Here is a 17,562-nt window from a genome sequence, read left to right on the forward strand (position 1 = left end):
TGTATATTTATTGCTTTTGCAAACCTGCTAATGAAATCTCTGGCCTGCAAAGTGCACATCATCTCCCAATCCTCCAAACATGCTGTACACAGCAAAGCCCGTCTGTGCCCATGCTCTCTACAGAGAGTGTCTGCTCACTAGACTCCAAAAATTTGGTGCTCACTTCATCCTTTTTCCATCCAAAGGAAAAAGGATGACCTAAGGATTTGACTTAAGATAGTAACACCTAATAAGTCATCTTCTTGATAAGAATTTTATACTACTGCTTTCAGAATATGTCACAACACATAGGTCAGAAAGGGCATTTATTATAACACAAACTCATCTACAAGTATCTATGATAAATAACATAGTAAATCATTATAGAACCCCCTTATAAGCTACAGGACAAGTCATACGTGATTTCTGCAATAACTTTACCTTAATTGTCCACATTCCAGGCTCTGGATCTTTGACATTTACTACCTTTGCAGAGTTGTGGATATTTAGCAATTCATTCAGTCCTGATCCTTTACTGATCTGCTTGCCTAAAAAAAACAGGGAGTAAATACAGTATTGAGTAAACACAGTATTGCCTAAAAAAACCCACAGAGTAAATACAATATTGTTCTTCTGTACTGAATTATTTTTGATACTTGACTTACTCGCTACTTAGCGGTCAATGACATTTACAACAGTCAAAATTCCCTGTAATTCTTCACCGGAATACTAAAAATGTTCGTTTATTTTCACTCTTTTCATTCACTTAGGAAATTTAATACAGCCTGCAACAATACAGAGCTGTGGGAAACCCAGAAACTGTAAGCAAAACAAATTCTCTTCTTCACAGAAAACACTCAGTTCTCAGCGAAAGGAGGCAGTACAGAAGCAAACTCCCTCAAAGGAGATCTTAGAACAGACTTACCCTAACCTACCTGCCAGCCCACTCACTCTTCCATCATCTAGACCTATTTCAAGCAGCATAAACTCCACAAGTAAAAATACTGATAAGCCAGGTTCTTCTGACAGAGGGGCATTAGCATGTGACTAAGGGTGGGAATGCATACAAGATCCTCACAGGGAATTTAGCCTGTTAGACATCATAGGCATCAATAAAAGAGTGCAAGTTTTCATACTGCACCATACCACACTTTATATGTATACCTGTGCATACAAATATATGGATGGTTGTATGCAGGAACTGGTTCTCTACAGAGGCATTTTGGTCCCTCAAGGCTGACTATGAAGTACCATCAGCACTAAAAAACACATCTAGCTCTTTCAGAGCACTGACAGGAAAGGTTAAGTTGAGAATGGGATGTCCCAGTGTCAATTTTTAAGACCTTATTAGACATGTCTTGACTAACTTCAGTGAAACTACATAGATTTAGATGCATGGTGCTGACCTATGAGGAAAGCAAAACATATAGATGGGGTCAAAGCTTCAGCTAAGCCTGACAGTTGCGCCCAGGATTGTGTTTTATCATGGTTTGAAGAGAGAGACTCTGAGCAAATTTCTTTCCTGTAAACAAAGAAGAATGCCCGAGTGGAGGACAGACAGGATTATATTGCAGGGAACCCATCCTATGCATAAAATATTTCCAAGATACTAAAACTTAAGCTGTATCCTTAGCCAAAAGTCATTCAGAGAATACAAAGTATGATCTGAATTTATTTCTGGAGTGCTGTTCCAGGTTCCTAAGGCATGAACATAACAATGGACAGTAGATTTGTTCCAGATACGTTCAGTTACAAATTAGCATCCAAATCTGTCATTGCATTTCCCATCACAGAGTATTCAGCTAGAAATTGGCACGAGACAGGGTTTGATTCTGAATGCTCTTATAGTTCTAAGAATCCAGACCTTGGTTTACCTTTCACCACATAAAAACCAGCCATCATGTATAACCCCTAAATGATGGTTCAGTGACTACATAAATACATGAAAAACAAAACTGTCCAGAAATTTGGAATGCAAGGACAAACAGTAAGAGAGTAGATGGAGATGCAATTAAGTGGTCTGAATAGGGAGGATTTCCAGTTTCCTCCAAGTTAAAAAAAAAAAATGGAACATTGGGAACAATTTAAATACCAGAAGTGCATATATTCAAGATCCTATATTTTAAAAATAAAATAAAATTTAAAAATATCCTGAAATCCTGATACTAGTTTTCAAAATGTGAAAGACATTTATGAATCACAAATATGGCCTTCCCTACTGAAGACAGTAGAGAAGATTTGTCTTTTTCATTTACTTTTTTTGCTATCACAAAAGAAGGTATAATCTACTTCACCTAATGGATCATGAATTTCAATTGCTGGTGAAGGACCACTCAGGGACACTGTAACCTCTTTCAGACTTGGATCAAAAGGGATCTGCCAAGTATTTACAGCCATGGTCAAATGGTCTGTAGACAAGAGATGCACTTTGGAGGCTTGAACTGCTTCTTCAACCCATTTTAACACCTAGAAGAGAAAACAACAGTTGTTGTTATACTGTCAACAGTATTTGCTGTTGAAATACTTCTGCTGAAATACTGTCTCTACTGTCTTTTAGAGATTCCATGTTAACTTCTATTATAATAGAAGATCACTCCTTTCACCTATGATCCTATTGTCTGATGACACGCAGCTACCATATCACCCTGAGCAAACACACTGGTAAAGGACTTGCCTAATACAATCACCCAATGCATCCATTTCAACAAGATATTCTGGAGACAGCACAAACAGGGTTTCAACTTGTATCAGGAACACACAAGAGCACAGGAATACAGAAAGAAAAGAAGGCAGCATGCCAGGAATATACAGGAAACAAAGCACCAACATCAAAGCAAAGGTATGCTTCAACTTGTACCGTTCAATGTAAGAATCAATATACATGATATGACAAAACAGACAGCCTGGAAAAACAAGGGCCAAAACTATGTTGTGTTACCAGTGCAGTTGTCAGTTCTGAAGTGAATAGGCTTATTTGCCACATTAGGGCAAATATATTTTTAAAAACATTAATACTTAAGAGACATGCAATTTTAATACAAGATATTACTGAAGCCATGATCAGCATTATGTTTAAAGGAGTACAGAAACAGACCTGGATACACCTCTACACAACATCCACACGTACACTTTTAAAAAGGAATTAGGGATACAAATCTATGCATATTTCTGGTCATCAACTATTAATTACCTGAAGCAAGAAGGAAAACTCCCTCATCCAGATGTACTGAGTAATTGCCATCTATGGATTTTTTCTTTTTTTTTTTTTTCCCCCTAAAACACCCAATACACATTACTATTAGGCACAGCATACAGGTCAGAATAGAGGGGAACAATGCTTTGGAAGAGAAATTCGTGTGACCAAAACCAAGTGTGCGCCTTATAGAATTATAGTCCTTAACTTTAAACAATTTCAATCAATGGTTAATTAAAAAAAAAAAAAAAGACAAAGCAGAGATCTACATTATCGCCTATTTCAAGAGAAAATAACAAAGGTAGCCAAAACCCAGACAGAGTCTAAGGTCTCACTCTTTCTACTACTACTAAGTCTGGAGTTGAGCACTATCAGATTGCTCAGCACCACTAATATGAGCCAGACTGACAGAAATGGGGTCATGCAAGTGATGCCAGATTTCCCAAAGCACATCATACAGGGTTTACCTCAGGTTTGTGGTAGACAAGAGAAGATGAAATTATATTTTGCCCAAGTATACCATTACAATAATATAGACAGATGACACTACTATAAAATTTGTTTATATAACCTGGTTTATCCACGTATTTGGTCTCGGTGGCAAGGTGTTGGCAGCGGGGCAGCCTCTGTGGGAGGAGACCAGGAGCTGCCCCATGCTGGACACAGCCGGTCCCAGTCGGTTCTGCAACAGCCCCACCGCAGCCACAGCGGAGCCCCTCTGCCACGCGGTGGCACCACTGTGTAAATGTATTTAAGAAACGGTAAAATGCTGCCTAGGCAGTGAGGGGTGAGGGGAAAAAAAAAAAAAGTGTGAGAAACAGCCCTGCAGTACCCTGCAGGTGAGAGAAGGAGGGGAGGCGGTACTGCAGGTGCCGGAGCAGAGATCTCCCTGCAGCCTGAGGGGAGAGCCGGTGGAGCAGGTATTTCCCTGCAGCCCGTGGAGGACCCCACACCAGAGCAGATTTTCCCTGACAGGACTGCAGCCTGTGGGAGAGACCACAGTGAAGGAGAGGAAGAGTGTGAGGAGGAAGGAGCAGCAGAGAGAAACCCTTATGTACTGACCACAACCCCCATCCCCCTGTGGCACTGGGGGAGGGAGGAGGAGTCGGGAGTGAAGTTGAGCTTGGGAAAGGGGGGAGGAAAGGTGTTCATACTTGTCTTTGTTTCCCACTACCTGAATGAGTAATTAAATCTCTATTTTAATTGGAAACAAATTAATTTTCCTTAAGTTGAGTTTGCTTTGCCCTCAACACTGATTGGTAAGCGATCTCCCTGTCTTTATCTTGACCCAGAAGCTTTCTCACCCCATTCCTCCTATTTTCTCCCCCCTGCCCAGCTGCAGGGAGCATGCGAGCAGCTGAGTGGGAGCCCAGCTGTTAGCCAAGGCTAACCCACCACAATCAAAAAACCCAACCTCCCCTAAAAAACCACCTGGCCTGCCAAAATAAATTATACTACATCAATTCTGTGGGTCACAGAGCTGCAGCATATTTTTTTTTAATCCCATTGAAGCAATATCAGTTTTGTGTAACATTGTGAATATGATTCACAGTAATATCGAACCATGATTTTAAGTTACAATTAACCATCGTTGCATTCAGAAACATCTTTTAAAGGAGTTTTCGATTATGCCAGTTCAACTGGTCAGTGCACAAGACTTGGAAACCAACACTAAACTAACCTGGACATATAATCCATCAGCAATGGAGGGCTTAAGAGCAAGTCCTTAGCTCTAGGACCTGTTCAAGACACTAGCTCAAAAGAGCTTCATTTCCATGGCTTGTTAGGCATTAATTTGCATACTTTTTCCATAAAAATGGGTTATACCATAGGTTTCTGTGCGAGATAACTTTGTGATAGAAACTAGATTCCAGCCTGTTTTAAATAAAAGTGTACTTGTTCTTATATGTTATGCTATGAATGCCCAGCAACCTTTCTGCAAATGTGAAAGAAGTTTAAATAAGTGAAGAGCATCATTCAAAATGCATTTGAAGTGCTGGGGGCATGTTTTCATAAGTTATTATCCCTCCACTATTAGTAGTGCCTCACCTGAGACATGCAGAATACTCCCAACACAACATGAAGTGAAACAGCATTGACCATGTAACAACAGTGCTGCATGCCCTCTCCAAAAGGGTTTGCATAAGCAAGGTACTTAGGCATACTTTAAAAAGAACATACAAAAAAATCACAGTAAAATTAACTATACTACTTAAAACCCCTGAAGTGTCATGACCCAAGAAATATGGTTTCCACAACAGCTAGTGACACCAGCTATGCAGCAACTCTGTTTACTTTAGATGAGCCTGGAACAGGAATCACAAGGCTTCAAAAACATGCAGCTAATTTTAAGTTTTACCTTTAGAAATTATACATTTTGGCCCAAAAATGTTTCCAAAAGAAATTTCAGTCTGCTCTACTCACATTATATTGAGATGAGTATGCCACTTTTTTGTACTAGGTATATGGAAAGGTTTCCATTTAATTCCAGGATCTTAACTCCACAGTTAAGTTTTTAAACAAATTGTAAAATTTAATGAACCTATATGAATTTTCAGAAGAAAGGAATTTTCCAGCCTAGCTTAAACTCCTTTGAAGAGACTTAAGCAAAATAAATCAAGTCACAAGGTAAAGCATTGTTGCAGGAGCTTTGCCAATATATATAAGAATTAGAATCACATTGGTATATGTACACAAAATTATTTCTTTCTTAAGCTCAGAAGGGTTAATATTACATACCTGAAAATTTGGTAAAATGACACTGTAACATAGATATGATGGGGGGGGGGAAATCTGTTATTCCCAAATTACTTAAAAAAAACCCCCCACACACACAAAATTAGGTAACAGTTTTCGCTCCCATGACACATTTTTTGGGGCTCCTAGTCATTGCTACCTCATCCCCAGCTCATGACCATCAATCTGACATGCCTCTTCCTGAGCAGCAACCCCAGCAGCTGGCAGGGTGGAGATGGCAACCTACCCATCCAGCACTACTGGGCCAGTTCTGTGCTTACTGTTCATGCTTGAAAAGTTAGAAGATCCAAGCCTTCAGTGATTTAGCTCACTCATACTCTAGCCTCATGAGAGAAGTTTCTCTATAATTTGTTCAGTTTTCTATTAAAACTATTATTTCACAGTGAAAATAAGCTAGAATAGACAACAGATGGAAAAAACATGGAGTTCTACCTAGGTCAATCTGTAAGCACTACTAAAGCTTACAAACCATCTCTCCATATTATAAACCAACACAAGATACCTGTTCAAGATTGCTCTAACCCATTTCTGCATTGAATGAGAGCTGATTTAAGTTTGTTTTATAATTATAGTGATAAAATTACTAACTGAGAGCATACATGCATACATGATTCCAGTGATCCCAAAGCATTTTGACGTTTGACAGCAACCACAACAAGGAAAACGCATCTTGAAAGCGGATTACTGGCAATGACACTATTCCAGCAGCTCTTACCAAAAGATATAAAACAATGCCTAACAGCAGTCACACTGATTATAAAATGCACCTGGAGCCAAGTTATCATTTTGCCATTGGTTACTTCCTTGGGGTGCTCAGGTTTTATGTGTTGTTTTTCCTATGTTGTAGTTCATGAGTACAGGCACAGGTGAGGTGAAACCAGCATAAAGAATTCCTCTCTTCCCTCCTTGCAAGTGCTCATTCTCCTTCCTAAAGTTCACTGCCCCTACTTATCTGTTTCTGGGATCATGCTGCAAGCCAGATCATTAGAATCATAGAATCATTAAAAGGATCTGGACTGAAAACAACCCAAAGAAGGGGAAAATGTCTTAAAACCACAGTCACCAAAACTTCATAGCACACAACTTCAGCAAAAGAAGTTAAGACAGGTTCTTCCTTCCTTCGATAGGACAAGAGGAAATGGCCTCAAGTTGCGCCAGGGGAGGTTTAGACTGGATATTAGGAAATTTTTCTTCACCGAGAGGATTATCAAGCATTGGAACAGGCTGCCCAGGGAAGTGGTTGAGTCGCCATCCCTGGAGGTAGTTAAAGGACGTTTGGATGAGGTGCTTAGAGACATGGTGTAGTGGTGGTTTTGGCAGTGTTAGGTTTATGGTTGGACTCGATGATCTTAAAGGTCTTTTCCAACCTATATGATTCTGTGATTCTGTGATTCCAGCTTTGAAACTTTTTTAGTGTTTGTTGTGGGTTTTTTTTTTTTCCTAATTACATCTCTTAGTCTACTACATCATATTAATTTTGTTTACAACAAATCTCGCTTTCATACAGCATAGTTCACTTCAAGCCACTGCAGGACCTTGTTACTTTTACAAACTTGGGAGGCAAGTGGGAAGGCTCTCCAGTGGGAAATTTATCAGCACGCAACCATTTATTTCAAAATAAAAATCCAATCAGAAGAAATACCTTTATGAGCTCCAGATATCCTTTTTGGCAGATAGGAGAGCTGAGCCATGGAAATTGTTCCAAAAGCTCACTTTCTTTCAAAGGTAAATTATACCTTGTAGCCTACCACTGGAAACACAAGCAACAGTTATTTAATGATACACAGCAGTCTAGTGTACTTTAAGAGAAGAATAAAGAACACTTTCAAATTAGAAAAGGAATTTTCAGTAAAGAAAGTGAAGTAAATCCAATCCTCTTATACTCCTTTCCCCTATCAATGACAAAGAAGTAATTTCAGTTAACCATAAAGTCAATTCAGACAAAACAAAAATACCAACACCAATTCAAACAGCATTGGGAAAAGAAGAGCCTGCCTTGCACCCCAACTCCTCACACGTCCGTTGCTGAAACAACCAGTATACCTGCAACTGTGATGCTACTCTGATTATTTTAAGGAAAGTTACTGGTCTTTGAACAGAAGAAACGTATCTGGCATAAAAACACTGATTTCAACTTCTGCTGAGCCACCTTTCTTCAAATCACAGACTGTTGGCATCTCTTGGGCATGTTCTGCAGAGACCAGGCATTAACTATTTTCAGGTGTGGAAGGGAACCAACTCTAGGTTTTGTCTTCTTTTGGTGAGACAATCCAGCCCAGGGCTCACTGCATGGGACCACGCTGGTTTTCACCAAGGTGAGGATACACCTTACCAGAAATGGGAGCTAAGCCTCCCTGATAAAGTCCACTAAATAGTTCATCAGTACACAATCAAACTGGGTCAAAAGTATAACCTGGAGGGCACACATTAAGCTGTCTCCCTGAGTCGTTAGTAATGGAAAACATGGGTCCAAGGGGTTAGCTTCCGCACTGCTTTGTCAAAGTTAAAGTGTGATTGAACTACCACTACATGATCCAGATGTCCGCATAAAAACAGAAATAATTTTGTACGCATTCACAAGATGACACATTTCAGAAGTTGTAAATCACAATGATTTGATTGATTTCCAGAGCTGCATACCAAATGTGATTCCTTGCAGCATTTCCCAGTACAGCTGGGAAAGTTTGTTATTAAAATTACTTTTTAACAGAGAGAAATGATATGTCTGAGACAGAACACTTAACATAAAGCTACTAGAGCACAATAAAAAAAAATTAGTATTGACATAACAGAAGACCACCAAAACTGGTATCACTAGATTCTTTAAGAAATATCAGCACTGAGAATTAGCTATGTTCTCTTTCCAAGGGAAGGCAACATTTTCCTCCATCTCTACTCTCCTCCCTCCATTCCCTTTGACTCATTTTACAAATAAGAATGTTCATTCAAAAACTATTCAAATCCACTAGACCAATTTAAGGTTTGAGTTATCATATAAATGTGAACTCAATGCAGTTAATCTTATTTCTTTAAAGCAGTAACACACATTCAAAGCCAAAAAACCCAACACAAACCTATTTTTAACAGCCCTTTGCTTTCAGAAGGCTTCAAAATGTCAGCTTCAAAGATAAAAACCTCTCAGTCTTGGATTTTTAGATCAATTTAAGCTGAGTTTAAATTAAGGGAATTTTCAACTGGATGGCTGAGTACACGCTAAGTTTTATGGTCCCTGCTGAAATGAGATAATTTGCAGGCAATGGAAACAAATTCTGGTGATGTAGAAATATTTGAACATTTACCAAGATCCAATCTGAGTCCAGAACAGAGATTTAGCTCAAACTTTTCTTTTTTAAATCTTTACCAAGTTGGTTTTTGTTCTTAATGAAAACAGTCTTCCACTATGCAAGAGTTTTCTAGACACCTTTACTCATCTGGTATAGTTTGGTAATTTATCTAATGGAATAGATGTAAAATTAAAAGACAAGTATTACCATACTTTCATCTCAGATGTATAACATGAATTTCAAGGATACTAGGTTTCTATCTGTGTATCTCACAGAATGAGAACATTTATCTGCTCTTGAAGCACATCATGAGGTTCTTCTGGTTCCAATTATCTGTTAGTATTAATGACACACACTTAATTCTGTTATCTTTCTGGGCACATGAAGTAGAAGGTGCCAGGGACCAGTCAGCATGGATTTTTCCAAAGAAGGTAGGGGTTAGTGGATTGAACTCTTCCACCCAGTATACCTTTAATGGGAGTTTGGTCTTTCTTCTTTCATTCCAACAGCTAGGTAGTCAGATGAGGATACAAATACAAATGACTGCCAGGATTCTAAAAGAAGTACTTCCTACTTCTGTAGCTCCTACCATTTGTTACATTGAAAGAAAAAAAATATATATATCTTAAGGAGTTTGCATCTTCTTCCACTTCTAAAAAAAAAAATCTATGAAACAGAAGTAGGGCTACGAAAATGTCTAATATTTCTGAAGAGCAGGCATACACATTTTGAATTCACAATAGGTCAAAATATAAAGTGGGGCTGGCTCAGATCTTCAGAGAAGTCCAACCAACACTAAACATTAGGTATGGGCTCTCAAGCACACATTATGCTAACTATGTCTGACCTTAGGCATATGGCAATGTATTTCCTTATATAAAATACATATTGATCTAGTTATATAAAGTATGATTTTTAGACCCTCCAGTTCCTATAACTGTACATGGACTAAGTTGACAAGGGTTCTGTCCTCATTCTAGTATTTTTAGTTTGTGCAATTACTTTGCATAACTGCCCAGCTGTCACATTAGCCACACCACCTTAATCTCTTCACACTCCTTAAGCAAAAGGGGAACAACAATACATTTCTATCTCACAGGAGCGTTACGCGAACAGATATAGCAATGAAGTACTTAGATACTACAGCAACTGCTGTAAACCTTAGCTAAAATTCCAGTTTATGAATCATATGCAGGCTGGCTGATGACCCTGAGGCTACTAAGGAGTTCTCCTACAGCAGAATTTGCCCTTAAAATAAAATGCATCATCCCAGGGAAGAATATGTTATGCAACTGCCATTTCAGCAAAAAGAAAGCAAGAACACCTTTGTTTTTAACCCAAGTATATACCAGAAGTAGAAGATACTGAGATCGAGTAAGGGTCTTAAATTCAGAGTGGGACCCCACTTCAGTTTTTGAGAGTTTTTCAAGTTCAAAAATGAAAATGGAAGGCAACAGAATGACCCGGCTGTCTTAAATCTTGCAGTAACTTGCTTGTATAGTTAAATTTTTCCCCGAAGTTCAATAGGCAATTCTGGGAGATCCATTTCCCAAACCTGTCATTCCAAACAATACTGCTGTAACACTGGTTTGGAAGTAGATTCCACCCCCACCCCCACCCCCGGGACCGTTACAGAAAGCCCCCAAAACAGCAGCTTTTGTTGTTCTGCCAAAATGTGACTTGATGAATATTATTAGAGGGGGAAGGGCAAATACAGAAATAATTTATAACACTTCTCCAGAGAATTTGTTCTTGCAACCTGCCCTGCTCTCAGGTCATTTCTTGGAATGCATACTAAAACCTGGAAAATCTATAGAGCATGGTCTCTATTCCCATTTGTTTATTCTGGGTCTCCAGAATATTTCTCAAACAGTCAAAGCAACAGGATTTGAAGTTAACTGTTTCATTGCTTAAATATATGTAGGTTCATACTTCCACCCAAAGAGAAAGATATTCTAATAATACTTTTAAATGCATGTCTAAAAATATGACTGAGACAGTGCATGTGAAAATTATACTATGAAAATAAATCATAAGTTATGGGTATAACTATAATTACATGTATAAAAAACACATAACTGAAACGTTTATTAGCATTGAATCTCAAGCTCTTCAAAGTTAGGAAACACAAGAATTAAGCCTGCCTGCTTTCAACTGTCTTTAAACCATCCTTTTGCAGTTGCTTTATGACAGTCTTATATATGTGATCACAGTCTATTTTTTCCAGAGAATCCAAGTTCCATACAAAACAGAGAAAGGACAGCTGTAAGTATTGGGTTTTTTTCCTTCCTTGTTTGGCATTCACTGTACAATATGTATCTTCAGAGTAGAAGCGTACTCTCCAAGGCAGCATTCAGCCACCTCTCCTGTGAAACCATTCCCTCTTTTTCTATGAAAACGGATACTGAGTGTTTGGGACAGAGGGAAAAGAAACAGGGGTATGCAAGAAACCTTAATTCTAAGGTGTAATTTTGAGCTTTTGATTTTGTCACCTTCATAGTATTCTTGTAAAGCAGTGGAGGGGCCTTTTACATTTTTAACAAAGTAAAACAAAATTTAAAATTGCTTCCTCATGTAGCATCATCCAAACATATGCTTGGCTCATACACATTACAGACCTTTAACACTAACCTGAGCCATGTAGGCCTAACTCCTAGCTTGCCATCCTCTGTGAGGACTAACAGCCAGGAGAAATAGGATGCTTTTCCAGTGGGTTTTGAAGACTTCTGTTCACAGCAAAGCATTCATGAGTGTGAAGAATACTGGACTCCATTCCAGATCCACATGATCTTACAGACACTAACCTTCTGCACCTTCCCCACACGAATGACCCCTTTTGCACCATTCCTTTTAACATGTTCTGTTACCAGTCTTGTTCTGTCCCTGTCTTCAGTCCCCTCCCAATCTCCTCTCATTCACATCACTGCTTTTATTCACAGGCTTCTCACCCAAATTCCAAACTCTTTTTTTTTTTCTCTCCATCTAGTCTCATCCACCTTTCAAGTCACTCAACATGCCCTTTTTCCACCAAAGTCAACACCATGTCTCCAGTCTCCTTCACAGTAATTCTCAGTTCTCCTTCCATCAATGTTCTATATATGGAACATCCATTTGTACTTATTTTAAAAATCAGTAAGAAAGCTGTATTTTTAAGCAGTCTAGAGAAAATTTTTCCTTCTTACAGGAAGGTTAGAATAAGAAAAATCAAGTAAGTGTTTTAATACTAAAAGAAATGGAAAACTACTACTCACTAGCTCAGTTCTTGTGAGCTCCCAGCTTTAGCCATACTGATCAGTTCAATTCATCAGACACAGTAATGACTCATTTTTACCACAAACAATCAAAATGACCTGGAGGCACGATCTGAACCACCAATGACTAATCAATCTCCACTATTTTTAAGCTGTACCAAATTCATACTCTGCTGATCATTACTGTTCATCTTAACACCAGTTCTGGCATCAGTACAAACCTTTGGGCATCACAAGAATTTACAGGAATTTCCTTACAGTACTCCCTTATGAGGGGAATAAGTAAGTGTGGTGTAACATACCTTCAGTTCAAGTCAAAATTAGTACCTTCTGGAAAGATACAAATAAAATTGGATATGGTTATGAAAATATATAATCTGTTCTTAACAGGAGAATTGAACCCATGTTTGATGAGTATGCTCAATGCATTTTAGTTTCGAGCAATTACTGCAAATTAAGACCTGAGCCTACAAAAGCAGCCACGGAACCTCACTGCAGTCAAGGAAATCTCACCCTACAGAAACACCTTTCAAGATCAGGACATAAATGCTTTGATAAAACAAGCACAATAACCTTTCCAAGACACTGGAGAAAGTGAGAATGCTACCGTTCTTTCAGAGAGAAGGACATTCATTTTAGAACTGACTCAGCAAGATAAAAATCTCAAAACTAGAAACCAGTTTGAAAAATTTCAAACTGAAGACTACTTAAATTAATTTGTAGTTAAGTACAGTAGTATTCACAAGTTGTTAATAGAACTTCAAAACCAAAATTTGAATAGTAAACCTTTCCCTTCTAAGGGCTCTGATCACAAAATACTTTTCTTCCCTTACAGACCTGTAATCAGATAATTCATCAAATTTTACCAAATATGATGGAAACATATTTGGTCTCTTACTATTATAAACCTGTCATGGTTTTTGAGTACAGAGTTACCCCTGGAGATGATGGTACACCCAATACCCGAAATCCAGAAGAATTTTAGAAAATAAAAACAAAACTTGTGCTTTGGGCTTTAAGAATATTCTTATTAATCCAATGCACAGAAACCATGACAAATTTGTCAAAATATGACCTTCCTCTCATTCTGTTAGAAGAGCTTCATTCAGCAAATAAGTGGAGATACTTATATATTTCACGCTTTGCTGGACGGAACTCAACACAACATTGTCAACTGACAATAATTTTGACCAAGTTAATTGTAGTATTTGAGATCATAACATCTTTTTCAGAAGTGAAAAAAGGCAATAAGTTTTCTTAGCCTTCTCGATAACACAATCATTGGATAAGTATCAAGTATTGTTTTGTTGTGTTTCCTTGTAGCTTGCTTATAATATTGCTTCGTTCTCCACAATGCACAAAGGGCAAGGATGACAGTAATGGTTTGAAACTTCATACACTAAAAATAGCTTTGTTAGGTTTTTTTGGGGGTAGAACAATCAAAAATGTTTTAACAAAACAAGACATTGGTTTGGCAGAGTATTCACAGTCAGTGACTTTGTAGCTCTTTACTAATCTACAATTCAGCAGTAGCTGTCTCTAGGCCCAGAAGAGTGAATATGTTTTAGTATTTATAAACTTCATTCTTTACACATCATTGACTACTTGGAAAAAAGGAAGAAAAGTTTTATTTCTGTTGAATCTTGCCCGAAGGATATACCATAAACAGCTTATGCAGATTACTACTACATCTCCCGTTCATTTGCATCCACCCATTGGTGGATATGGTCCTTGAAAACAGGGTTTCTGATCCAGAACTGAAATCTGCAGTGAAGGTTATATTTGGGATGACAACATTTTGGTAAACTCATTTTCACAGACCATTAGCCTAGACACAGCTTTATGTAAGGTCAATGATCACTAAAATTATTTCAGAGTCTTTTGCTTTTGATTTTAATACAAATTGTTCAGCAGCTATTGTGGAAGACTTCTGAAAGTGATGTAGAGGGTTGTTTTTTTTTTACCTAGGTGATCCCTTGCAGCCACTGAAAGGAGATGCAATTATATAGAGCAGTGTACTCTTTACTCCCCCTGCAAAAAACCCTGCAAGAATAGCACCTGCAGATACCATCACTTGTTGATATCAATCTCTGGCTCTTGTGCAGGGCATGGGCTGTCTAGCCTGCAGATGAGGAGCCCATTATTTACTCAAAGGAAATGCCGAGATGAAGCAGGAAGGAGGTGAAAGTGGCTACTGAAACTCCCTGCTTAAAACCTTACTCAAAATTCAAAGACGGACTAACCATTCAAGCAGAAGCTGGTATTCTTAGAAATGGGAAAGCACCAAGAAGTTCAGAAAGCAGAGGCACACAGCTGACAGAACAGTGCATGCCAGCTCCACTTAAGAACACAGTGTTGCCTAGCACCTACAAGTTGCTCTTTCTGCTTACTTCTACCTCCCAAAACCAGAAGAAAACAAAAACAAAACAATCAAACAAAAATTTTATCCTAAAACTTCAGTCCTGGCAAAGAACATTTCCCATTGGCAGTATCATGATCCCTTCTGTATAAAGGGATTTCATGGAGTCTCACAGAGAGAAGTTTTACCCTTCATACACAAATAATTGCAAAATGCAGGTCAGGAACTGCACAGTCCCAACAGCTAATTTCTTCTCCTCTGACTTTTAACCTATCTAACTTTTGGACGATAAATCCTCAGGGAAGTTCCTCCTTTTGATCACCTTCACATCACATCATTGCCAATACCTTACAACATCCCCAATAAGAACTTCAGCTTTTCTAGGCTACAACAGTAGAAAACTGCAATGTATCTCCAATATTTGTCATTGTCCAAATTCTAGGAAGGAAAGAAAATGGAACAAATCAAAGTAAATTTTTACTAAAAAACCTCATCTAGTTATTGCCTATACCAGGAAGTCAAAGGAAAATGTTTACAACATTTCTAAACAATTCCAGCTCCCCAGACAACTAACATGTGATTTCATCTCTCTCCAAATTATTTTCTCATGCACTGTTGAAATTTCATTTCTGCCTAAGACTCACTGGAGTTTTCAAAGAAAATAGTCATTCATGGCTGTGGGTCAGCAGTCACAATTACTAGTAAGTCAGCAGAGCTGTCAAAAGTATTGAAACAATAACCTCAATTAAAAACTTACCACAGTTACTTTGTGAACAATGGAAACCTGCTAGCTCACACCTATCTGTCCATAATGGGAGGAACATTTTTGTTCAGGCTTATTAGTAATCCTTTGCTTGCTAACAAAATGCTTATTTAAAGCTGATACTGCACTCTCATTCAGAGTAGTAAAGCCACTGGGCTACTCAGAGCACAGAACTGCTCCTTACTTTAAAGGCTCTCCTCCTGGAAGCCTTCTGGCACAGGCAGAGGGAAGTTGGTGAGGTTCTGTTTAGATACGGCAGTTCACACTTCCCTAACATAAACAAAAGTTGCAGAATTGTATCCTGATATAGCAGATGGAAAAAGAATGAAGGGAAAGGTAGAACAGAGTCCACATACCAACAGTAGAACATTTAGAATTTCCCCTAATCCCTCCTAACCCACACTCCTAACCGCGTCATTTGAAGATTTAGAGTATAAGCCCCTCCTTGTTTTCTCTATATATTGCAGGATTTGAGCAAAAGTTACCTCATTAACTTGTTTTTTGTCCAAGTGAAAAACTTGACCAGAACTCGTTGAGGCAATTTCTTCATAGACCTTGTAACCGATATGATCCCTGTCATCACAATCTCCAGTCAGTACAAATACTACCTGTATTTAAAAAAAAAATAAAAATAATAATAATAAAAAAAATCATTTGGCACATGGTGCAAACTTTAGGAAACCATTGCAAAGATAGCAAAGGCATGACAACAAAATAATTGTATCACTTGGCATGGGTTTATATTACTTTGCATGAACGACAGCCATATTGCACTCACTGCTGATGGAAAAAGCAATGAAGAAAAGGAATAGACAAGAATCACTTTAGAAGTGATACTCATCTGTCAGCACTTGTACTTCACAGAATACTTATCTCAGAACAATAGAAAAGCATCCACATAACTGGTAAGCTGACCAAGAATACATATACTGGCAGAAGGTTCACTTGCACTATTTAATTCACAACACAGAAGAAATTTACCCTTCAATATTGAGAAAACAGGGCCATAAATACATAAACCAGCTCAGAACGTAAATCCCTCTGTACCTGTGATTGTTTCTGTTGAATGAGTTGAAGTACTTCATGGGCAAGTCTATAATCTTTGGATCGTGCATCAGTAAATACATAGATGAAAGAACCAGGAAGAGAAATTTCTAGAGCAATCTTTATTGCCCCGATGCTCATCTCTGGACAGTCTCCACCACCCTGTTCACAATTAGAAGAAAAACAAAGCATTTTTCTAAGAAAAAAGAACATACCAAATAAGTTACTTTCTTTTGGGACATTCAAGACAGATACTTTCTCAGCTTTTAATAATTTATTCACTTTTTTTATCCTAAGCATCGTATGGTTTCTGCAGAGTGCTGTCACACACACGATCACAAGCTACAACTGTAACAATTCCTTAGGGAAAATAGAATCAAAGGAAGGGTTGTGGTTAGCCCTAAAAATGGTTGGTCGTTCTTATCTTTTCTGGGAGCACCATGTTTTGTTTAGCTCCAGCTCTTGCGACAGCTCTGTTTCTGATACTCACATGCTCCCTTGCTGGCTGACAATTTAATTGCTCTGGTAGTATGCAGCAGTCATAGGAGGTCATGGCCATAGACGCAGATGGGAAATGATCTCAGCCAAGTAGTGCTGAGCTCCAGGAGGAACTTTAGATACCAGAACAGCAAGAACTTGACCTAGACTTCACACTGCGGGGCAGCCAGTGCAGGGAGCTCAGCAGAGGGGGCACAGGTGATGTGTTCCCCATGACCTGTGTTGCTAAGTAGACAGCTGCATAGCTGGAGATTTTTCAGACCATGTCTTTAATCAGAATTCTTCCAAGTATGACTTTATTTAACTTTATATGAAAGGATCAGTTTCTCTTCCTAAATTAAGAATTAGAGGAAAATACTGTTTAAATAAAAGTTCACTCTAACTTACATAAAAATTAACTTGGCATATTGAAGTCAGAACTTTCCAAAGAGCTG

General features: G+C 38.4%; 1 protein-coding gene across 1 annotated transcript in view; it reads right to left on the reverse strand.

Moving 5' to 3' along the window:
• Positions 1-17,562, reverse strand: part of HMCN1 (hemicentin 1) — a 203,021-nt gene that overhangs the window by 148,757 nt on the left and 36,702 nt on the right. Inside the window, exons 3-6 of the mRNA XM_075509138.1 lie at positions 16,634-16,792; positions 16,072-16,194; positions 2,274-2,445; positions 421-527 (exon numbers count right to left, since the gene is read on the reverse strand). Of these exons, the coding sequence (XP_075365253.1) occupies positions 421-527; positions 2,274-2,445; positions 16,072-16,194; positions 16,634-16,792 (561 nt within the window). The remainder of the gene's footprint in view (positions 1-420; positions 528-2,273; positions 2,446-16,071; positions 16,195-16,633; positions 16,793-17,562) is intronic.

The sequence above is a fragment of the Mycteria americana genome, chromosome 7, assembly GCF_035582795.1.
Source record: "Mycteria americana isolate JAX WOST 10 ecotype Jacksonville Zoo and Gardens chromosome 7, USCA_MyAme_1.0, whole genome shotgun sequence".
Lineage (NCBI taxonomy): Eukaryota > Metazoa > Chordata > Aves > Ciconiiformes > Ciconiidae > Mycteria > Mycteria americana.